At 34.8% G+C, this 25,630-nt stretch overlaps 1 protein-coding gene and 1 long non-coding RNA gene across 3 annotated transcripts in view; one reads left to right on the top strand and one right to left on the bottom strand.

Annotated features, from left to right (window-relative positions):
• Positions 1–25,630, bottom strand: part of LOC140598178 (uncharacterized) — a 75,353-nt gene that overhangs the window by 318 nt on the left and 49,405 nt on the right. Inside the window, exon 2 of the long non-coding RNA XR_012000304.1 lies at positions 1,881–2,197. This is a non-coding gene — a long non-coding RNA (uncharacterized lncRNA). The remainder of the gene's footprint in view (positions 1–1,880; positions 2,198–25,630) is intronic.
• SCN9A (sodium voltage-gated channel alpha subunit 9) overlaps positions 1–25,630 on the top strand; it is a 165,983-nt gene that overhangs the window by 134,389 nt on the left and 5,964 nt on the right. For both annotated transcript variants that reach the window (XM_025994117.2, XM_025994116.2), the window contains exons 19-26: positions 2,449–2,603; positions 6,483–6,656; positions 9,531–9,653; positions 13,940–14,221; positions 14,877–14,930; positions 15,874–16,011; positions 21,969–22,073; positions 23,895–24,165. In XM_025994117.2, the coding sequence (XP_025849902.2) occupies positions 2,449–2,603; positions 6,483–6,656; positions 9,531–9,653; positions 13,940–14,221; positions 14,877–14,930; positions 15,874–16,011; positions 21,969–22,073; positions 23,895–24,165 (1,302 nt within the window). The remainder of the gene's footprint in view (positions 1–2,448; positions 2,604–6,482; positions 6,657–9,530; positions 9,654–13,939; positions 14,222–14,876; positions 14,931–15,873; positions 16,012–21,968; positions 22,074–23,894; positions 24,166–25,630) is intronic.

Here is a 25,630-nt window from a genome sequence, read left to right as displayed (position 1 = left end):
GTTGGTTATTTCACTTATGTTAATCAGTAAGCTAACAGTGAGACAAAGAAACTGTATGTCAGAACTTCACTCATTCATCAATGATGTTTGCAAATCTTAGATAACAGAATTTGAATAAGGAAAGAATATTTCCTCAATTTTTAGTGCTATTCCCAGTGTCATGACTATAAATATGACACCTTTACTGTTTTTTGTTTTTAAGATTTATTTATTTATTCATGAGAGATACACAGAGAGAGAGAGGCAGAGACACAGGCAGAGGGAGAACCAGGCTCCCCGCAGGCAGCCCGATGTGGGACTCCATCCTGGGTCTCCAGGATCACACCCTGGGCTGCAGGCAGCGCTAAACCGCTGCGCCACCAGGGCTGCCCAACACCTTTACTGTTTTATATATTTTATTAACATTTCCTGCATTACTTGTTAAGTTTACTCTAGAAAATCAGCAAACCCTGGTTTATAGCATTTGATGACTTTTGTAGTGTAAAGATCCCCACCATGGCTTATTTCAAACTACTGATGTGAGTTCACCAAATGTGGAGACGCTACCAAATGAAGAGATGCCAGTAGTTCAATAGCATTTTGTACTTTGAAATTGTCATTTTATTTTTATAGTATGACAAATTTCTCTTGACTCAAATAGAAGACAGAAATGTATTCAAGAGTATAGATAATAGTAAAATGATTTGAAAGGGATATGTTTTTAAGATTTAGTCTTTTCAAAAGTAAGTTATAATTTTAAGTTCATATAATTTAACTTTTGATAATTGCTGCATTTAACAACAGACTTGCAAAAATGCCTGCCAATTTAACAATGAGTTATCAAAACTTATGTGAGCTGGCTCCAGCATGTCATTGCATTCTGTTCCTTAATATTACTGTTTTAGAATGCTCTAGATATGGCCTTTTCTTGGCCCTAAATAGATTTTTATATGTGTGACCTCAAAAATTCTCCTTTTCTAGCCCAGACTTTCCCCCTGAGCTTCAGATTCAGACCTCCAAATAACTACAGGACATTTGTAATTGGAAGTCGTACCAGCATCTCAAACTCGTTACCTGCCAAGTAGCCCTGCACCTGTGTTCTTCATTTCATTGCTGACATTCATCCATCTGTTCTGAGATCCTCCTATTCTCTTATACTGCATAACTAAATCCTGCTGATTTTACCTGCCAAACATGTCTTGAATCTATTACTGCTCTAATTCCTAACTAGAGTTGCCATGACCTATCCAGCCGTATTAAGGCTACTGAACGAGAACCCTAAATGGTTTTTTGCGTCTTCCCCTCCTTTTTTTCTCCTCTTCCAACTTATCCTCCATTCAACTGTTGGAGACATAAATATAGGTGTAATGTGCCTATATCATTCTCTGCTTACAACCATTCACTTACTCCCCAACATTTATAGAATATAGACCAAACTCCTTTATGTGGAAGAAAATCCTTTCCATAATCTAACCAACTTCTCTAACCTAATTTCTCACCCATGCCTCCACACTTTGCTTTCATCACAATTCTGAACTGCTTATAATTCCTATGCATAATGCATTTTGCTCCCTCTTGGCCTGGAATTCCACCCATTCTCTTTTTGGCTAGTATTTTGACTCAATTCAGGTGTCAGATCTTCACAAAGCCTCTTCTGGTCTCTTAACAAATGAGCTGGGTGAGGTTTTCTGTGCTATCAATATAACACCTTTATATTTGTGATTTTAGTTGCCTTATCCAGTTAGTCATTTATTTCTCTATCTGCCTAGCCAAAACAAAAATTAAGTCCCCAGACGAGAGAAAACTATGTACATAGCTAAGTATATAAAAGATTAAAAGATAATAAATGGAGAAATTAATGAATAAGCCTAAGATTTTAAATAAAACGATCCTCAACTCACCTTGCAGCATATTTTACACCTAAAGTTCCAAACGTAGAGTTGTTTTTAATATAGAGTACTTGAAACAGTTTTATCTGCTTCTAATCAGTCTACTTTTTAAAAATTTTAGAAACTCCTACTAATTTTCTTCATATTATCTAGAATGAAGCTTTGTGAGGAACTTTTTTTTTTTAATAGAGTAGAAGGATCAGAAAATTGTAGATGAAATCCACATCAAGGAAAATTAGCAGAGAAGGTCCGGAAAAGCATTTTGTTCTCAGCTTTGAGTTTCATATTCATTCATTCCATGTTTGTCATGTATCCACACAGTGTTTGGACTGCAATAATGAAAAAAAAAAAGTGCTTTAAACACTTTGGAGGAGATTGATGAGAAATCAAGAAAGTACAGAATATATTTTAAGTTAGAAATAATTGACAAGTTATTTTTAGTTGAATGTATTCAAGTTGAATCTATTCAAAGCAGCAGTGTTAGAAATTTTTCAGTTGAGGGATGTCACAGGGAAAGCTTTGCATAAGCATTTTATTTATTCTGAATATCAAGATTTTATATGCATGTCTCTCTTCTCAGGTTGTGTGCAGAGGTTCCCATGCTGCCAAGTTGACATAGAGTCAGGGAAAGGAAAAATCTGGTGGAACATCAGGAAAACCTGCTACAGAATAGTTGAACACAGTTGGTTTGAAAGCTTTATTGTTCTCATGATCTTGCTCAGTAGTGGTGCTCTGGTAAGTTATATGACACCTAAAGCAATCATTTGAGTCCCGCAGTATTTTTAATAAATGAGTTTTACCTAAAAATGAATCCCTCTGATTAGTACTGGACAAACTTTTAGTTTAGTTCAGTAAATATTTACTAAGCACTACTCTAGGCCAGGCATTATTCTTGCTGCCTTGAATGCAAAGGTGGTTAAGATCCAGGTACTTTTCTCAATGAGTTCAGAGACCACTGTATAGAGAGGCACAAGTGATTATAGAACTGGGATGTGTTAGTAAGTGAAGAATATAATTGATAAAGGTCTTTAGCAAGAGATGAACAATTGTCTGCTTGCACTTTCAGGAAAGTAGCTGATTTTTTTTTTTTTTTGCAAGATCTAGAAAGATGAATAGAATTTTCCAGCCAGACATGGTGGGCTGGCTGAGGGAAACAAGTGTATATAAGGGAGCATTAAATATCATGATGTGTTCAGGAAATTAAAAGTTGTCGAGTTGTAGAACATGACATTGGAGGAAAAGCAAATAAAGGGAGGAGAGTGGTAGCCACTCTGTGACAAAGATAGGCAGTGTCAGCTTATGAAGCATCTTGCAAAACAAACCATAATTTGGGGGTGAGAATGAGACACATTTCTTATGTGCATATACCAAGCACTTTCTATGAAAGTTGACAGGCATCTGGGAGAGTTACAAGTTCCCTGAGCCTTTTCTTACTCACTTTTCTTTCCCACTGACACAAACAGAGATGAACTCTTAGAAGCCCAGTTCCAGCTAGAGATACCACTGGAAATTCCATTATACTAAAAAAAGAATACTCAAGAACTTTGTAAATTGCCTCACAGATAGTCTTCATGGACCTGGGATTTGATTTTACTTTACTTAAAGAAGCTAACCTCTTGCTATTTCACAGATTCTAGTGGAATATGAGACTTCCAAGTCAGAGACAAAGGATTTTATTCCTCATGACATTGGAAGCAACATGAACTTCAGCATGTTTGGGTTGCTCCCCTTAGTCCCCAGGTCTCATGGGGGCATGGCATGGGGATAAATGGTACACATAAATGCATTAGCATCACAGCTAAAGAGCACTAAATTTAGAGAACCCTGTCCTTTTTTTTTTCTTTCTTTCTTTTTAAGATAAGGGGAGCAGGAGAGGGGGAAAGAGAGAGAGAGAATCTTAAGCTGGGCATGGAGCCCAGTGTGGGACTCCATCTCACAACCCTGAGATCGTAACATGAGCTGAAATCAAGAGTCTGACTGAGCCACCCAGGTACCCCAAGGAACCCTGTCTTTTTATAGCAAGCAGTAAGAAACCTTGCTTTTTTGTCCCAGAGGCACTGTTTTGTCCCTCATAGTTGCTTGTTGCTAAAGCAACACTAAGAAATAGCCTGAGTAAAGAGCAATCAGGTTCTTGCATCCTTGGCATACCCAACAAGTATATGTTGGGGTGCTCAGGGCCTACAGTGGATGACCTCTTTTGAAACAGAAGATAAATAAGAAATATGCTTTTCTTCTTATCTGGTGGAATCCAAATAAGAATCTCAACAATATCTACATTATCTTGTATCCATCATAACTAAGGAAGTTTATTCGGTGTTGAGCCATACATGTAACTGAGACTTTTAGAAAGGAGAGTTAAAAAAAAAAAGTTTAGAGTAATCCCTTGTTCAAAATATCTAAAAAGGAAGATGACATTTTTGGGAAGAGGCACTCTCCAAACTTTGGTTAGCCTGGGTAGTGCAATTGGTTAAGAATCTGACTCTTGATTTCAGCTGAGGTCCTGATTTCAGGGTCATGAGATGGAGCCCTGCATTGTGCTCCTCGGTCAGCATGGGACCTGCTTGAGGTTCTCTCTCCCTCTCCCTTGGCCCCTCCCCCTGCTCACTCCTGTGTTCTTTCTCTCTCTAAAGTAAATAAATAACATCATTAAAAAAAACACACACACAACCCTGAAATTCAAATGAATGAATCATATGAGGAAGAAAAGGGAAAGGTATTTTAAGAAACTGCTATTTTTTACTCAGGGAGTTTGCTAATTGAACTAGATTTTTTAAGTACCTGTCTATAAAATAAACAAAAAAATAACAAAAAAATAATAGCTGAGTTAGTACATAGTTATTTTTAAGATCCTTGCATAGGTTATTTTCGCTTAATCTTTATAAACAATCCTGTGAAGTTATTATTGTTTTGCTTATTTTACCAATGAGGAAATTGGGCAGAGAGTTTAAAAAGTTGTTTAAAAAAATAAATAAAATAAAATAAAAATTAAATTAAATTAAATTTTAAAAGTTGTTTAATGTCCCAAAGTTAGTAAATGACAAACCTATAACTTAACTGAGGTCTGAAGTCACAACCACCGTATTTTTCACTGATTTCTGGCTCCTCAGAAAGGAGAGTACACGCCATGTAGAAACAAATGAGCAGTTACTGAAATGAGTAACAGTAAAACCTGCACTACACATTAATGTTGCCCTTGCCTCCTTGCTCCCATATCCGTGAAACTAGTCCTGGAGGTTAGCCAGGAGCCCTGCAGGCTGAATCTGGTTTCCAGCTCTAGAACCAGTCAAAATAAGGTGTACTCAGGCAGGGTACCTGGTTTTCAGCCTCAAGACTTACTAGTTACTGGTCCAGCTCTGCACCCCAGTTCCAGGAATAGCACTCTTTGTTCTTTGTGATCAAGTCCCTTTGTTACCTTTGCATTTCTAATACTAAAGCGTTGCCATACTGTCTGTCTGGGAAGCTGCCAGACTCCTCCACAACTTGCAGAAGGGAGGCCAGAAAATCCTGAGGGCTGGAAGTTTTCCTTTGCACTTCAGTGGCACTGACATTCAAAACCTCAGTCAGCTGCTAGAACCTTCTTTTACCATCTTAGTAAGTCTGCTCATTCTGTGCCCCAACTTCTCTGCGTGCTTCAATATTGATACCAACAGTATGTAATAAGTGTGAAGGATCATTTTAAAAGTAGAAGAACTTGGAATAAGAAGAATTCCAATGGCTTTGGGTAGGTAATGTAATGTACCATTAAGGATACAACTCCTTTTGCTTTCATGTTCTTCAACAAAGTGAATATTGTTTCACCTTGAAAGAGAAAATTCTACTGCTTCAGACCTGTTTAGGTCAGCAGTATTTTCAGTGTCTGAGGTGATCTCAATTCATTAAATCTGTTCTAATTACTTCTCAAGGGACTAGTGGCTATGACCACAGAATATCATCTATTACTTATTGAAAGTTCCAGAAGAGTGTCAGAAAGTGCCACATTCATCAAATGAATGTAATGGTGATTTGAAGAGGTAAAGCTCTCGATGAATGATAAAATACTGTGCAGAATTCAAAGAAAGAAGCCATCCTCTGTGTTCTACAGCCCGATGAGCTACTGCACTTGTCCTTTCAGCAAACCTTCCCTTGCCTTCTGCTGTGTTTTGACACAGTGTGAGGCACTGGGAATGCACAAGCATGTAAAAACAGAAGGAGATCTCCAAATCCTACTGGTGGGTGTGAAGGAGAGTGCAGGGTGAGAAAGATAAATATGACGGACCAATCTGGGAATCATGTTTTAAATTATTAAGATTCATCCAATTTGAAGAGAGGTAAAGGGGAGTCAGAGGAAGTAGAAATCACTGTAAGTATCAAAGATGAGTATTCCTTTAGAAGATTATAAATAATTTTATTCTTTGCACCCTTTCTCTTAACCTCTGGTGACCAGTGGCACATACTAGTGAGAAGTCTAGGATGAAGTGTTACATAGTAGCTGTAAACCAGAATAAAGTCAGCTAGCCCATAATAGTATGTATGTTTCAGTGTAAAATTCTCCATCAGAATTTTATTTCCAGTCTTTGTTATGAATCATAAGCCTTAAGTTGGACGTGAGTTGAAATTTGAATACTATTTTCACAGGCTTTTGAAGATATATATATTGAAAAGAAAAAGACCATTAAGATTATCCTGGAGTATGCTGACAAGATATTCACATATATTTTCATTCTGGAAATGCTTCTAAAATGGGTGGCTTATGGTTATAAAACGTATTTCACCAATGCCTGGTGTTGGCTGGATTTCTTAATTGTTGATGTAAGTTGGGTTTGTTCTTATAAATAAGTGTTCTGAAGGACATTTAGTAATGTTTGTTATCATATTTTAATTTTGGTTAGCTTTTTGTACTTTCAGACTATAGCTTCATGGTTTTTTTTTTGAAATATTAATGTAGCCAATAGAAATATATCTGTAAGGAGTATTAAAAGGGAAATTTGGCAGTGACTATGGATTATTTTCTGTACCATTCTAACATTTATAAGTTACTTATGCGTATGTTTTCTGCAATCAGAGAAAATTTGATTTTATATACATGTATATATATGTGTGATTTGAATATCATTCCTGTTGGGAAGAACAAAGTGAAAACCTTGGTGATGAAGGGTGGGAATGAAAAGGGCAGAGGCCCAGATTAAGAAGATAAAACATTGGGGCACCTAGGTGGCTCAGTCATTGAGCATCTGCCTTCAGCTCAGGTCATGATCCTGGTGTCCTGGGATCAAGTCCCACATCAAGCTCCCCGCGGGAAGCCTGCTTCTTTCTCTGCCTATGTCTCTGCCTCTCTCTGTGTGTGTTTCTCATGAATAAATAAATAAAATCTTAAAAAAATAAAACATTGATTTTTTTTACAATATAAAATTAGAAAATAAAAGAGGATAAGGAATATTCAAGTCTCATATGTTAGCTGAAAGTTATGTAAAAGTATAGTGCTAAAGCTAAATAACTCTGGGTTTAGGAGTTTGGGAGGCATGGAATTTCAAAATATTGATCTCTGTCTCAGTGAGAGGGAAAACCAGAATGAGTCACAATCCTATCCCCCCTGAAACATCCAATTTACATTTCATCTCTAGAGTGGCAGTGAAGCAGAGAAATAGGCACTGGCAATTTCAAGTAATAAATTCAGAGAACTATTCAAAACTTGAATGATGGAAAATATATAAGAATGCTTCAGTATATGCATTATTTTTAACAAAGCAAGTATTTTGAAGGAGTCTTGTTGAAATAGGAAAGAAATCCTAAAACAGCTGCAAGAGTAAGGTACTGCAAATAGAAATGGTGCAACATTCAATTTATCGATTTATTATTATTTAGTATATTTTATTTTATATCTTGATATAATTTAATATCACATATAATAGTGACCTTATTATATTTTATATTATTTTAAAAGGCTTTCTAAATTCATGACCTCAGTTTCCCAAATCTAATTTTTCTTAGAATGATTATGTTTTTCCATCTTCTGTTAATTCTCCCAGATTTTCCAAATTCTAGTCTTTGTGGCTAAGGAAGGAACAACTTAGAATCAGTTACAGTTCTGAGAGATATTTTTTACATCTGATGTCTAGAATTAGAGGGCAGTATGAAATTTTTTTTATAGTCTTAACAAGTGCTTCAACATTTAACTGAGAATTTGCATCAAATTTTCCGAAAAGATAAAGATAGCATCATTCATAGATATCAAAATTGCGAGTAAGCATGACTATACATAGCCACATCTGCAAAATTAACCCAAAACTCATCATATCTACTCAAAAGTTCAGTTTCTCAACTGTCATCCAAAGCTCAGTAAACTCTTTTTTAACAGATCAATATATAAAACATTGCAAACAATAACATTTTTGTTTTCTATATTGGTGATATGCAAAAACAATTTTTTTTCCTGATGTAGCTATACATTACACCTCCTATGTTCTTTTGGACCTTCTCTGTAAGAACTCTGATTTTTGATACCTTATATTAGTGATTCCATATGAATTGTTTTTCAATTTACTTTTATATATGTTACCTCATTACTAGCTGGAAAAATAAGGAGTAAGGTAAATGCTTTTGTAACATAATAAATTTTTTACTCTGTCACTAGTTTAATATAAGGAGGTTGACTCCCAGGTGTTCCCATCCCATGGAAAATTTCAATCTTTTCATCAGTACTTAATTCATAATGAAGCACTGCATTCCGGACATTGTTCTTAGACATTGTTTCCTGCTACATACAGTGTAAAAACAAATGAATATTTTAAATGGACCTTACTGAGAGACTGAATGCATTACAGATCCAGATGTAAGGTCATTGAGGAGCTTATTGCTCTTTTACCAAAATGTGTATTGATTTTATTTCTATCCATGTTCCTTCCTCTAAGATAGTTTACGATGAGAACACAACTTTCTGTTGGATACTGGTTATGGTCATTGTGGCAGGTCTAATGTGATGAAGTTCTGTATGTCTATGTTGATTGTAAAGCCAGTGAGATCACCTACTCTTAAGTTCTCATCAATACAATTGAGATTTTTCTCCCACTATTACTAGGTAAATCCTTTGGTGCCAGTTCCGAGAAATTACAAGGCAGAACTATCTTGTGGGAAATTAGCTCCATCTCAGAATCATGAATCTTCAAAATGTTTTTGAATAAGGTTTATAGTAGGACTAAGATTTGGTTGAGTTAATGCCACACTCATGACTTAGCTTCAGAATCACACATTTTGTTATGCCCTAGGTTTTATTATAATTGAAATTTTGATTGTTGTTCTAATTAAATGTAAAGCATAAATGTATAACATAAGTTGCTCACATTAAATATATAGCATATCTAATTAAATATATCAAGCATAAATTCAGATTTAATAAGCAAGAACATAATCATTGACCACAAAGAGTGTGAAAAGCATGTGTGATTTTTATTGACAGAGAAATAACCTACTTTCCTTCTACTATTCTTTTTATTTTTATTAGCCTTCCTTTAAAGCTATGTCCTTACAAGAGCATTCATCTTATCTATTTTTAGGCTATGAATCGACAATTTGATATATAAAATATGATTCTTGCTTATCTGTGCTTAGTGATCTTTGAAATTGACTTTTCGTCTTTATGCTTTATTATTTCATTGGAATGATTAATGAAAATTTTATTTTTTGTAGGTTTCTTTGGTTACCTTAGTTGCAAACACTCTTGGCTACTCAGACCTTGGCCCCATTAAATCCCTTCGGACACTTAGAGCTTTAAGACCTCTAAGAGCTTTATCTAGGTTTGAAGGAATGAGGGTAAGGAAATGCTAAACTTTCTAATATCTTTATTTTCTAAATGGAATATAAAATATGAAAAAAGTAAGTCTGTAGAAATTATGGGCTGTTTATATGTACATATGTCTACATATCTACATATAGATGGGCTATTTATATATGTGTGTGTACATATGTATATACATAGTATTTAGTGCACATTGTTTAACAGAGTAAAATACAATAATGCCTCCTTCATGTAATATTGTTAGGCAGTAATTCAGATAAATGACTTTTCCTTTTTTAAATGAAAATCTTCTCTATGCTAGGAAATTTAAGTGAATGGGACACTATTCATTCTGATACCATCTCCCATATACAAGTTATCGGGGACTTGCCTGTATCCAGTGCTCATAAAATATTCTTTCAAGAGCTATGCTGGGTAGGACTCGTAAGAAAAAACAGTGAAGTGACATCAGCCACCACCTTAAATTTCATCCTTAAAACAAATGTTTCAATGAAAGTAGAATTATCTCCAGATTACATTTGACAAAACTAAAGCTCTGAGAATTTACATAATTTGTACTAGGCTGCATGGTGCCAAAAAAGAGATTATTTTGTAGAGACAAACAAGGTGAGACAAATAATGACCTGTAGCAACTTAGCTTTAAGAACTGTATTAAAAGGGCACCCTCAGATGCCCGGGTGGCTCAGTGGTTAAGCGCCTGCTTTTGACCCAAGGCATGATCCTGGAGTCCCGGGATTGAGTCCCACATCAGGCTTCCTGCATGGAGCCTGCTTCTCCTTTTGCCTGTGTCTCTGCCTTTCTCTCTGTGTCTCTCATGAGTAAATAAATAAAATCTAAGAAAAGAAAAAAAAAAAGAACTGTATTAAACCAGCAACTTCATAAAATACATGGAGGACAATGACCTTATTTTCTCTACTTAGTCAATACCCTCATTTATAGCTGCTCTTCTCAAATTTTCCTCTCACCAGCTTTACACTTGTTTTTTCCTGCTTCTGCTGTTCTCTTGGCTGTAGTGCTTCTCCCTGCCCTGTCTCAACCCTAACTTATCAATATAGCAGACAGTTATCTACCCAAGCCATTAAACCTTAATTTAAATTTGCTTTGTCTCTTCACCACTGAGCATAAGTAGGCGTCTTCCCTCTATGTTCAGACATACAAAATCCTTATTATATTGTTTTTTACTTATTTATCTGACTGCCTCTCTACCTGTAGTTCCCTGAATAACTCAACATGTAGATTAGTTTATCTCACTTATCTCACTGCTCCTCCACATGTGATCCGCAGACCAGCCATCAACGTCATCTGAGAACTTATTAGAAATGCAGATGCCCAGGCCCAGCTCCAGACATACTGGATCATAAACTCTGGGATGGGGCTCAGAAATCTGAATATCAGAGGTCTTTTAGTCTAGCAGGTCTTCGGTGTTATCTCTGCTATGACTGTCATGTCTACTGCTTAATGCATCCAGTGTACAATGGCTTCCAGGTATATGAGAGATTATGATTATACAAAAAAAAAAATCATAAGAATAAGTCAATTCTTTTTATCACATGAGAATTGAAAAATTACAATGGCATTGGAATCCATTGGCATTAACTTCAGTTTTTGAGCATTTGTAGAATGTTACAATTTCTCTAGAGCTTAAGATTGATTTCTGAACTCAAACAGACAGTATACTGCATTTTCATGAATGAAGAATATACTTTCCCCTACAAAGCTACTTCCCTCAGTGATTAAGCAAGCTCATTATTTTACTCTCTTTCCTCTTTATCTATTATAGAGCTGAACTGGATGCAGGAGAATGTCTTAATATTTTTGAAGGACCAGATATGTCTCTTAGGCATTTATTAACCATACAAAAAAAGGGTATGTTCTTTAACACTGCAGGATGATTCTGAAGAATAAATGAAATAATTATTTGAAGCATTTTGTAGTTAGCTTCCTTTGAGTCTTGAGGCTCTTTAAGCTTATTGACTTTCCCAAAGTACTTCCCATCAGAACAATATGTACCTATCTCCCTCAGAGACCCACCATTGCTCACATTCTTTCAGCAAACATTTTTTTAAACATTTATTTATTCTATTTATTTATGATAGACAGAGAGAGAGAGAGAGAGAGGCAGAGACACGGGAAGAGGGAGAAGCAGGCTCCATGCCGGGAGCCCGATGTGGGACTCGATCCCGGGACTCCAGGATCATGCCCTGGGCCAAAGGCAGGCGCTAAACCACTGAGCCACCAAGGAACCCCCTCAGCAAACATTTTAAACACCAGCTATGTGTTTATATTATGCTATATGCTATAGAAAGAGTACATGGTGAAGAGACTCAGTTCCCCAACACAGAGTAGGGACAAGAATCATGGAGACACAGGGGAACAGTAGTTATTCTATGATATCAGCTATAAAATAGTAAGCACACAGTACTACAGAAACATGGTGGTTGGAGTGGCCACTTGGAAAAGTCTAAGGCCTCACAAGGAGTTGCCATTGGAGCCATAACTGAACGAGTGGGCCCAAATCTCAAGCACACAGGCATCCCAGGCAGAGATGCAACCTGATGGGGAAGCACAGGGTTGAGTGTGCAAGGCATGTCTGAGCGAGGACTAGAAGGTGAATATGCCTAGGTGATAAGCACAGTGGGGAGGGAGGTCAGCAGGAAGTGAGAATGAAAGCATAGGCCTGCGCAAGAGTTGGCCACTTTGAACTTTACTGTCTACTCTTGTTTTTCCTAATCCTTTTAGTGTCATGTACACTATAAGAATCTCATAAAAATATGGATAATCTCTTCATTTAAAAAGTACAGCCATATGTTTTTCATATAATTTCAGGCCCACATGGAACCTCAACAGGCCCATGGACCTCTGGGTGATAACTATTGCTCTAGCCCAGAGGTCAACGAACTAATACCCACAGGCTGGTTGCCTGTTTCGTAAAGAAAGTTTTACTGCCTCTCAGCCATGTCCATTTGTTTATAATTTATTGCCATAGTGACAGAATTGAATAGTTTCAACAGAGACCACATAACACTCAAAGCCTAAAAATACTTAAGAAAGCGTTTGCTAATTCCTGCTCTAAACGATATTAAAAGTAAGTCAGAGATCTTAATGTTTCACCATTTGGAAAAAAGAGGGTGCACAGTGCTCTTACTTAAAAAATTAGTCTTTAACACATTTGGATTCAAATTTAGGCTAGAGATGAAGTATAAAAAGGCAGGTTTTGAAAGAGGAAATAATTAGGAAAATCTGGAGAATGATAAACGCTACAGTAGTCTTCCTGCAGGAACACTGGAGTGGCACGAGGCACTGGTGCTTAATAGCAGTGGAAATGCTGAAAAGCAGAAATAAAGGAAATATTAAAGATAAACTATTTTTATTTTAACCAAGGCAAGCATTATCTATATTTAGCTAAGGATTTATATGTATAAAGCATATTTAGGCTTAGAATAATAAATTTGAAAAGGTGCCTCTCTTTAAGCAGATGAAGAAAGAGTCCCAGAGTCTTAATTGAATTCATGTATCACACACCTAACCAAACCAATTAAATAAAAGGTTTCATATAATAAAAGACTCCTAACCTCAACTCCTGCTTACATACACAATACTTACTTAATACTTACTTAAAAGTAAGTCAGAGATCTTAATGTTTCACCATTTGGAAAAAAGAGGGTGCACAGTGCTCTTACTTAAAAAATTAGTCTTTAACACATTTGGATTCAAATTTAGGCTAGAGATGAAGTATAAAAAGACAGGTTTTGAAAGAGGAAATAATTAGGAAAATCTGGAGAATGATAAACGCTACAGTAGTCTTCCTGCAGGAACACTGGAGTGGCATGAGGCACTCTATCTGAAAGAATTTTAGCACTGGTCATTCTAGGATTATGAACCTTTAAATGTACATTTTATTTGTTATACTTAGGAATTTCTTTTTTTTTTCCTAGAGTATGCAGATTTACGACTTCACCTTACATATATCAGGTTTTTGGTTTATTATTTTTATTTTTTTATTTATTTAAGCTGTGGTATCATTTTAATCACTTTGTTTTGCATTGCTGCTAATAGTTTCAATGTGTGTGTATCATCTATTTTAGTAAACTTGTTGTTCATAGGGCTCCTATCTCACTTTGTCTCGTTTGGCATACTACTTGAGCATAGACATTCAATTAATACATGTTGGTTGGTGACTTGATGTCTTAAACGTGTAAGGGTGGCTTTTCTAATTTGATTCTGCATTGTGCTTCATTAATGTTGACCATTTAACATTTTTACTAATCCTAATCTTCCTTTTCTTCCTTTTGAATTCTAGGTGGTTGTGAATGCACTTATAGGTGCAATTCCATCCATCATGAATGTTCTCCTGGTGTGTCTTATATTCTGGCTAATATTTAGCATTATGGGCGTAAATTTGTTTGCTGGGAAGTTCTATGAGTGTGTTAATACAACAGATGGGTCACGTTTTCCAACAAATCTAGTTCAAAATCATTCCGACTGTTCTGCACTGATGAATGTTAGTCAGAATGTACGATGGAAGAATCTGAAGGTGAACTTTGATAACGTTGGACTTGGTTACCTGTCTCTGCTTCAAGTTGTAAGTGAGCCTTATCATGATTGCTCATTATTTTAGTAGACACTAGATGAGGGATAGAAGGCATTCTTTAAATAATCTATTACCTAAAAATTAAAGATAATGTACTTTATGACTTTAAAAAGGAGACTGGGTCTTTCTTAGATTATTTGCCTATAAAATATGAGTTGAGAAGCATGTACCGTTGCATTTGAGAGTCATTAATTCATAATTGACTTCTGGTGTCATTTGGCTCCTCACCATTGCACCATCTGAATATTGATCCAAAAATAGTTTTTTGACTGCCAGTTTTACACTACATGGGAATGGGAAGAACTTCCCACTATCATAGAGGATCCTTAAGAAATGGAGGAAAAATGTTTCCTACCTTATTCATAAAATTCTCTCTGCCTCTGGAAAAATTAAGGTTCATGTACAATACTTGTAGGAATTATAACAACTTGGAAATAATTAACTAGAACTAAGATTTAGAATGTGACTGGGACTATGTCCTTTTTGTTCTTGATAGAGCGTCTTTAAATTATATTGATATTTTGAAGTACAGTAAAATTCAGTGATTTGATGTCACTTAATAGATGTAACAATAAATGAACTAAACTCATGTATGGCTATTTTAGAATATCAGCTTCACATCCAGATTTTATTGTTATATTTATAGGCAACATTTAAGGGATGGATGGATATTATGTATGCAGCTGTTGATTCTGTTAATGTAAGTATTTTTTCCTATATATATTTTTTATTGAAGTTCGATTTGCCAACACATAACATATAGTATAAACACCCAGTGTAATTATTGATCAATATTACACTAAACTTACAATTTTAAGTTTGGTTCAGCCATTTTCAAACAGTGACTCCAAGGAAACTTTGGCATGTACACACAAAATGAACTCCCACCTAATAGTAGACTAGCAATTATGCCCGCAGCATTTGGAGACAGAGCTTGCTCAAATCTGTCCTGTCATATCATATGAGCTCTGCAACTGACTTTGAACAAATTACTTTGCCTCTCTCAGCCTGTTCATTGAAAAAAAAATTCAATATCCACCTCATGGTATTGTTCTGAAGATCCAAAAAAAAAAATGTAAGTAGAGCTGGCAATAATAAGCACTCAATAAATATGTTTATTGAGATAAAAATTGAGTAACAAATGTTATTCATGGATTTTAAAAATTTAATTCATTTTCTATTGTTTTTATATTTAAAATGCTGTGGAAGGGTTTACGTGAAATGAATTCCATGCTGAGAAGGTTAAATCCACTGAAGACATTTCTGTCATCAAATGAAGAAAAATAATCAACAGAATTTTTATAAATTTGGTTATCACTTCTATCATAGTTTTTTTGTTCTGGAAATAAAAAACATACATTAGGTCATTTACCTCCAGTCTGAGAACAAGTAGTACATATGGTTAAGTCCTTTTTTAATCATTTGAAGATTATATTCATGTACAAAGTAGCATGTAATAAATATTTACTTAATGTTGAATACATGTTTAAGAATATTTATGCTGATCCTTAACATGCTGTGACTTCTGAGAAGCCAAGTTCACCTAGGAGATAGCACTGTTTGGATTAACTTGTTGTCCCATGTGAAAAAGAAAATGATTAATGTTATTGTCAACATACTGCTAATCTTTGTTAATTTTATAGGTAGACAAGCAGCCCATATATGAATACAATCTCTACATGTATATTTATTTTGTCATCTTTATCATCTTTGGGTCATTCTTCACTTTGAACTTATTCATTGGTGTCATCATAGATAATTTCAACCAACAGAAAAAGAAGATAAGTATCTTAAGTCTTTTTTTACTGCACTGAAAAATATGAACAATTATTTTTCTAAAAACATAATGTGAAATTTAATCTTATATCAGTTAGTAATTAGCTTCACTAGAACTTCACTTATTTTTCAAATAATTGGCCAGAATACAGTACAGATATGCCTAATCTCATTCATCTCTGCATAGAAAATAATTGTCTCCTAAGTCATGACTATTTTTAAGTAATATAACAGTATTCAGTTTTTTCAATGTTCCCTATAAAGGACTAATAATTATTAATGAAGAAAAAATGATGCACTATTTATTCAAAACACATTTCATTCATTCTCTGAGCCACTATTCTGTATGGTTATGTATTGGGCTGGCCCTTGACGGACTACACAGGATACGGTTCCTGAGCTCAAGGACCTATATTATAGCAGAAGAAAGGATACATGTAATGGAAATTAAGACTTGTTAAATGGTGCAAGTGAGATACTCTCCTGAGATTTCTGTTTCGTTACCCTTCACATCAACTGAATTAATTTCTTAGAGCTCCTGTAACCAAGTACACAAACTGATGGCTTCACACAACAGACATTTATTCTTTCTCAGTTATGGAGGCTTTAAGTCCAAAATCAAAGTAGTGGCAGGGCCATGCTCTCTTTAGAGTCTCTAGGGGAGAATCCTTCCTTGCATCTTCTAGCTTCTTGTAGTTCAAGTGTTACTTGGCTCACCACAGCATATCTTCAGTCTTTGCCTCTATGGTCGCATGGTGTTCTCCACTGTCTCTTTCCTTTTCCTTATAAGAACACTGGTCATATTGGATTAAGGGTCCACCCTACTCTAGTATGACCTCACCTTAAATTTAATTACATCTACAATGACAATTATTATAGACTTTGTCTTATAAATGTGGGTAGCCACAGAGAGGTTCAGTGATTTACCCAAGATCCTGCATGTAATAAGTGATAATTTTAATAGTCAGTAGTTGATCCCATATACCTCATTTATTTTTTAAGTCCTCTACTATTGCTATCTCCCCAAATACTATAATATGGAATAGTGATAAGAGTAATAAGAAAAATTGATAAAAACAATGACAACCAAAAATAAGTGGACAGAGGAAAAAATAGTTGTAGGCATTGGAAGATGAACAAGAAGATATGTAGCAACTGAGAGAAAAATAAATAATCCAGGGGAAGGATAGAAAAATGTGTGAGCACATGCATAGGGCTGACAGAAGAGACAACAATCCCAGAGGAATAGCCTTCCATCCTGTTTGAAAGGAATTTGGAGATGGAGTTTTGGGATTTTGTTTTAAGTTTTTATTTAAATTACAATTAATTAACATATAGTGTAATATCAGTAGGAGGGGTACAATATAGTGACTCAACATGTCCATCCAACACCCACTGCATATCACAAGTCCCGCCTTAATCCTTATGCCCTTTTTAACAGTCCTCCCACCTACTTCCCCTCTGGTAATGATGGAGTTTTAAGAAGAGAAATTGTAAAAGACAAGGTCTTGCTTGAAAGCAGAACTAAAACGCCATATTAGATATTTTTCAGTAGGAGCTGATGTGTCATTGAGTTTTTTAAGCAAGGAAGCACATACAATCAGGACATTGGCATTAAGATTTGATGATGTGAAAAAAAAAAAGATTTGATGATGTGTCTGATTCTGTGTAAAGTACTCCACACATGTCATCTTAATTAGGTTTTATGACAAATCTAAAAGACATTGTAAACTCACTTCCCCTCAAAGAGGTTGTGTTACTTGCATGTGCTCTGACAGCTAGGAAGTAGCTTCATCACAGATCCAACAGGAGGGCTGTCTTCCAGAGACTATGAAAACTCAGTTCTGATTTAAAAAATGAATCTAGTAATGATATATGGAATGATTGGAGAGACCAAAGACTAGGTCAGACCCTGCATTACCTGCCACCTCAACCACATTTAAGTCTTCAAATTAGTCATTTGCAGCAATAGAGAATATGGGATATGTTCAATGAAAAGATGGTAGGGAGTAGAGTCTACAGTATTATCTGTGATTTGCAAGATAATAAAGCATCTAAGTCTAAATTTTCCTGTCATAGTTCACTGAGTTACCATGGCTGTAGCACCACTCACATGAAAAGATATGTTTCAACGACAGGAGTAGAATTCAGAGTGATTTTAAACATTGGCTTAGCCTCTCAGAAAAGATGGATGTGCATACAATGAAATATCATTGGACATGATTGATATTCACAAATGGAAGAAAATTTAGTAAATGTTAAATGTTATTTATGCTTACATTTTCAAATACAGGGTTTTTTTTTCAAAGTTGTTTTAAAATTCCATCTTTCATTCTTACATTTAGTATCTGAGAGTTACACTTAGCAAACATTATCGTACATTCATGTTTAGACAGAGAAGCTTTAAAAATTGATAATTAATCTTGAAAATAATTTTACAATGTATACTCTAATTTTCAATTTAATTGTATTTTTCAACTTTAGTCATTGTATATGTGTATATATGATATGCAAGCATATTCATATGATTCCCCACTATTCCCTGCATAGAATAAATTGGACATGTATCTAGATAAAGCCATGTGACCATGGACAGGACAGCCACAGCCCTCATTGCTTTAACCTCTTTGCTTTTAAATATTATTGAGATATTTAAAACATAGGCTGGAGAAACATAGGATGGGTTGACACCATTACCATTACTCTCAGGCAAAAGTTACTAATTTAGAAGCACTGACAACTACCACCATCCCCTACCTTCCTTCCAGTATTTCATTTCCAATTTGAGTGAACCTTTGATTTACTGGCCTTTTCTGAATGGCTGCAGGTTTCTTTCTACCCTACTAAGAGACAGGACCAACACTTCAGTTAACCTACTGAGTAAGAGCCCTTATGCTAGATACTTTACATATATGAATTCATCTAATCCATAGCACAGGCTACTTAAAGTGGCATCTTTATACAAAAGTGTATACACTGGCCTAGTAAGGATAAATAGCTTATTTCAAATCAAGTAACAGGACCATGGGAAGCCAGGGTCCAAAGGTCTGTTTGACTTCAAATTTCATATTCTTTTCATAGTGTATTCTGCCTCTTAAGGTTTTTTAACTTCAGTACTTTGGTCTTAGCTCAAGGCTCTATCAAACTACCCATACCTCTTCTACTAACCAATCCCACTTTACTAGTTTTTTCCAAATACCCATCACTTTTACAAGTAATGTTTTCATTTAATAAGTTCATGTTATTTAGGGTTTAATTCATCAGAAAACATATTTTGGAAAATTAGAACACAAATTATAATAGGTTCAAGTTATAAAAGGGAAAAATATATAGTATATTTACACAAAGACCTAGTATTGACCTGGGTACATTCTAAGTAAAGCAACCTCTTTCAGTAACTATAATCTTATCAAGAAGATTAATAACAATGTCAGTAACAGCAATTAACAATTATTGAGGGCATGTGTATCTAGCATTATGCTCAGTGTTTTGAATGTATTACCTCATTTAATCCTCCCAACTCTTGGAAGTGTAGCTACTCTAGTAATGATGGCATGATTTATCCTTAAAGAGATTAAGAAACTTGCCCAAAGACAACAGAGATAGGATCTGAACAAACCAGAAGTCTTAAGTACTATGTAATACACCCTTGACATAGTGTGTAACATTGAAAAAGACCACCCTGATTTACAGAGTGTCTTCCATCTAGCTTTTAAAGGAATACATTTTGCCCAAGGTCTCCAAAGCTACAGTAAAACCAAACCAAACAATAGAAGCTCTATTGGAGCATTTTATAATCTCCTAGTTTCACCCCACTTTTTGTTACTTTGGCAACCAAGGTATCATTAAGAGAAGTTAAAATTTACTACTTTGATGTTTACTTCTAATTTCATGGTTCTCTTCCCTGTGTTTTCCTAGCTTCTTCTGGTAGGTTCTTGACATGCTGTGGTAATCAGCCCTTGCAAATGAGTAGTTTTTTTTAACATTGGCCTGAGGGCTGTCTCTGATGCCTAGCATCAATATGTAAGATAAATGCCAAATACTGTATATCAACTAGAATAAAGGTAAATTATGACACGTTGAGAAAGAAAAGGGAATCTGGTTACCATTAGGTATTTTATAAATAAAAAAATTAAAAAGCAATGTAACAGGAAGCTGAGTATTCCTAATCCATGGAAACTAAAGGGAAACCATACCAGATCATCCTTAACTCCAGAACCCTACAAGTTAGGTAAGGATTTGAGAACTATAAATTCCCGCAAAATAAATTCCTAATTACATGGGTGATACTAATTTATCCTACAACTAAAAAGTCAACATTACAGATCAATGTAGAAAATCTGTGAATATATAAAAATTACAGATAATTTTAAGAAAATTAGTTTACCCTAAAAGAACCGATAAATCTTCTAGGCACCCTTTATGAGATTTAGACTCTTACAGTATTGTAAAGATCAAAAAACTTCATTTAGAAATTCATTATTTTTACTATTGAGACTTAAAGGTTGTCTACTCAATTAATAAATCCTTCAGGTCAAGGATCCTAGATCGTTGGTAATTTCCTCAATATCTAGAATGCTGTTATGTATAATGTTGACACCCATAGATTTATGTTGATATTTCCTTGTTGGAATAAAAAAAGTAGCTAAGAGTTTCATGAAGTATACACACACACAGATATATGTGTTACATGTTCATTGTACAGTACCCCTTAACTACAGGGGATGTTCCAAAAGCCCCAGTGGATGCCTGAAACCACAGATAGTACCAAACTTTAAAAAAAAAAAAAAAAAAACACAAGTTTTTGCTCCTGCATACACCCCTACAGTAAAGTTTAATTTATAAATTAGGAACAGTAAGAGATTAACAACAGTAACTAGTAATAAAATAGAATAGTATACTGTAATACAAATTACATGAATATAGTCTCTCTCAAAATATGTTACTGTACTGTACTCACCCTTCTTGTGATGATGTGAGATGATAAAATGCCTACATGATGAGATGAAGTGAGGTGAATAATGTAGGCCTTGTGGTGTCAGTTAGGCTACTCTTGACCTTCTGACAGCATTACCAGAAGGAGCATTACCTCTTCCAGACCACAGTTGACCATGAGTAACAGAAACCATGGAAAGGGATACTATGGATAAGAGGGGACTACTGTTTATTCCTTTTCTGTGCTAAAGGAATATGGCATTTGTAAATGAATATAAATGAATGTAAAACTATTTTTGCTATTGTTTATGCCCCTGTTTTTCATTAGAGTCCCAAATATTAGCCAAATCATAAAAAAAATCTTCAGTATTCTTATTTCTTATAAGCCTTCCTAATATATTTGTTATCTAGCAATAAAATGCCTGATGAGACAAGTAGCAGATAAAATGAAGTCTTAGCACATAGTTTAAAATAACACAGGTTACCTCACCAAAAGAAAAATGAGCCAATAGTTATCATGTAATATGTATATATAATATTACATGATAACTATTGGCTCATTTTTCTTTATACATATTATATATACATATTACATTATTTATGGAAAGTGACAGGCCTATATCTAAGTAATTATTTAAGACATTTATTTTATAGATATGCGGCACATAATAAAATGCATCTTATTTCTATATAAAACATTTTTAACCTGTCTTAGTCATCTGAAAAAAGATCTAGACAGTGATTCTGGGTTTTTTTTCTCTTTACTGGAGTTTGATTTGCCAACATATAGCATAACACCCAGTGCTCATCCTGTCAAGTGCCCCCCTCGGTACCCATCACCCAGTCACCCCAACCCCCCGCCCACCTCCCTTTCCACTACCCCTTGTTCATTTCTCAGAGTAGGAGTCTCTCATGTTCTGTCTCCCTCTCTGATATTTCCCACTCATTTTTTCTCCTTTCCCCTTTAATCCTTTTCACTATTTTTTTATATTCTGGTTTTAACTAGGTTTATTTTTTATTTCTTTACCTTGGAGGTCAAGATATCTTTATGACAGAAGAACAGAAGAAATATTATAACGCAATGAAAAAGCTTGGATCTAAGAAACCACAAAAGCCAATACCTCGGCCAGGGGTAAAACAAACAAAAAACAACAAAACAAAACCAGTTAATCTTTAAACAACACAGGAGTTAGGGGTACCAACCCTCCACACAGTTGAAAATCTGCATATCAACTTTTACTCCCTAAAATCTTAACTACTAATAAAGTACTATTGACCAGAAATCTTACTAATAAACTGAAGTTGATAAACACATAGTTTTTATGTTGTATGTATTGTATAGCATATTCTTACATAAGGTAAGCTAGAGAAAAGAAAATGTTATTAAGGAATCATAAAAAAGAAATACATTTATAGTACTATATTGTATTTATCTAAAGAAAATGTCCACATATTAGTGGACCCATGCAGTTCAAACCTGTGTTGTTAAAGGGTTAATGGTATATGTATACATATATATCTTTAATGTATAAATGTTCAAATTATTTTTAATTCATCTAGTTCTTAAACTTTTTTTTCTATAAAAATAAAAAGTAATTATATATGGTTTTACTTTTATATTAACTACACAGCTTACTATAAGTACAATGGCCTGTAGAGGATACAAATAAAATTTACTTTTAATTGAAATTTATTTATCTAAATGACTATTTTATGATGTAGTTATTGCTATCAGAAGGAGGAAACTAACATGAAGATTTTTTGAAATTGTGACAAAAAGCAAGAGAAGCAGTTGGACTGATCATAAATCTAAGCTTTTTCCTACCGTGAGGTCAAAGACCAGAATGGACTCAGATGGAAATAGTGAATCTTAGCAGTCAAAGAATAGTTTATATTCCTCTAACAACTGGAGGAGAGGAATGTTTAAATGCATTATATGCATTTCAATTTATATTCAACATAACACACCTTGCCAAAGAGTTATCAGTAAAGACAAAGCCAATTAGTACTCAGCTGGTTACATGAGGATCACCTAGCACTTTCTTTTTTTTTTTTTTTTTTTAAGATTTTACTTATTTATTCATGAGAGACACAGGGAGAGAGAGAGGCAGAGACATAGGCAGAGGGAGAAGCAGGCTCCACGCAGGGAGCCCAACGTGGGACTCAATCCCGGGTCTCTAGGATCAGGCCCTGAGCCAAAGGCGGCACTAAACCACTGAGCCACCCCGGCTGCCCACTCAGCACTTTTTAAATGGACACATTGCCAGATCTCAGCCAGACCTACTAAATCACAATCTATGGAATTGAAGGCCTGGTATTTAATTTTTTGTTTGCCCTACTTGATCTTGGTAAAACTCCTTAAAACTTTTCTGTGCAACTATTAAAAAGATTTTGAAAAAGCCTGTGTTTCCTGGAAAGCATAATACTAGCAGTGAGATTAAGAAAGGTGATATGGAAATTCATATTCTGTACATGAGAGAGATAGGAAAATATAGGTCTCTGATACCAAAGCAGTCATAGCAGTGCAAGACAATGTAACACATTAGTTAAAATAATATGACAAAGTAGAAATTTAGAGACATGTTATTTTATTAACTTGAAATATTCCAGGTAGTAGAGTTGAGGTTTTCTTAGTAAAAAATTACCTGTGACTGTGGCTATTGATATATAACATACTAGGCTAGATGAGTTTAAAAGCAAATGTTAGTATACACAACCAACTAAAATCTGGCTGGTCTGGTATATACTGAAAGTCAACAACAACAGCAAAAGTTTTCATTTGCTCTGAATTAGATTTAATTCAATAATATTCTAGAAATCAAGAACCTATGACCAAGGATAATTTATGCAAGTTTTGAAGTAATACCTTTTTAAAATATTTTTAATTAATGTAATGATTAAAGGATACTTGCAAAATGTACTCTCATTCTATATAATTCTCATTTCTTTACAGAACAAATTCCAAGGATGTATATTTGACCTAGTAACAAACCAAGCTTTTGATATAACCATCATGGTACTTATCTGCCTCAACATGGTAACCATGATGGTAGAAAAAGAGGGACAAAGTAAATACATGACTGATGTTTTATATTGGATAAATGTGGTTTTTATTATCCTTTTCACTGGAGAATGTGTGCTGAAATTGATCTCCCTCAGACACTACTACTTCACTGTAGGATGGAACATTTTTGACTTTGTGGTTGTGATTCTCTCCATTGTAGGTAAGACCATTTTGAATCAAACTAAACTTCACATATGCTCAGAGAAGCTTCTGAATTCTTGAATGTAAATTTACTTTTGAGTACATTAGTAAAATGAATGAATGAATCTTTTTTTTAAGCTTTATTTTTTTAAGCTTTATTTTTTAAAGGTTTATTTATTTATTTATGATCGACAGAGAGAGAGAGAGAGAGAGAGAGAGATTGGCAGAGACACAGGAGGAGGAGGGAGAAGCAGGCTCCATGCCGGGAGCCCGATGTGAGACTCGATCCCAGGACTCCAGGATCACGCCCTGGGCCAAAGGCAGGCGCTAAACCACTGAGCCACCCAGGGATCCCCCTGAATGAAAGAATCTTAAAAACAATACTAAATAAAACAGACCTCTATGTCAGAATTCCTGGGTTCATGCTACAACTTTTCTATTTGTTAGAAGCATGTAATACTCCTGGATATTTGATCTCCAAGATTACTCTTCACAGAAGTAGCAACTGTGTCTGTATGTAGGTATGTAGATAGATAGACCTATATGTAGGTATGTAGGTAGAAAATCCCATATGTAGGTAGGAAGACCAGTGCAGAATCTGAAATCACCTCTAGTTCTAGCACATCATGAGAAATGTCCCTTGATTAATGATCATTAATAGCCAGAATATCCCTGACCTTTTGTGAAAATTCTTTCTGAATTCAAAGTGAAGGTAAGATCTCAAGAAATGCCATTTTAATTTATGGCTTCATACTTGGCAAGTCTATCAAATAGAATCATTTCTCAACCAACCCATCTTGACCGTGAATCATAGTATGATTCTATGCTTCTCCTTTCATTACCATAGCTGTTTCTCTGTCTTCTTGTTTTCTCAGTATCTGCACATTCCTTGCCCAGTATTTTACAGTTGCATTTATTTTTAGAATTACAAATTTTAGAGATTGTGGCGATTGTTTAATACAAATTCAACTTACGGATGATGAAACAGGTGGGCCTAGAAAAGTTAAAGGTCATATAACCTAAAACTTCAATATTAAGTACCATGTAATTTAGAAGAGGCATTCAAAATCAACTTTTGAAAAAAGAGTACTAGAAAGTATTAAGATATCAGAAGACAAATTAAATATGAATCTGTGATAACAAGCAAAATAGTAGAAGCATTCCCATTAAATTAGGAAGAAAAAAGAGCATTCCTCTATCACCTCTATTTTTAACAATGTTGGCTGATGCAATTAGATTAGAAAACAGAGAGATACATGAGCAAATGATCTTCATCTTCAGATCATATTATGGCATGTTTTACAAGTGAAAGAGAATCAACAACAACAAAAAAAATGAATTCAATTAGAGTTCGGAAGGTCCAAACTTTAAATCACATGTATTGATAGTCACAATTTTTTTTTTATATGTGGACAAAAAATTTAGAAAGTAGACCTAAAGAAAAATCTCATTTACATTTGCAATAAAAATAAAGTAAAATATCA

The sequence above is a fragment of the Vulpes vulpes genome, chromosome 3, assembly GCF_048418805.1.
Source record: "Vulpes vulpes isolate BD-2025 chromosome 3, VulVul3, whole genome shotgun sequence".
Taxonomy (NCBI): Eukaryota; Metazoa; Chordata; class Mammalia; order Carnivora; family Canidae; genus Vulpes; species Vulpes vulpes.
Note: the sequence above shows the minus strand (reverse complement) of the source record. Positions and strands in the feature narration are given on the sequence as shown.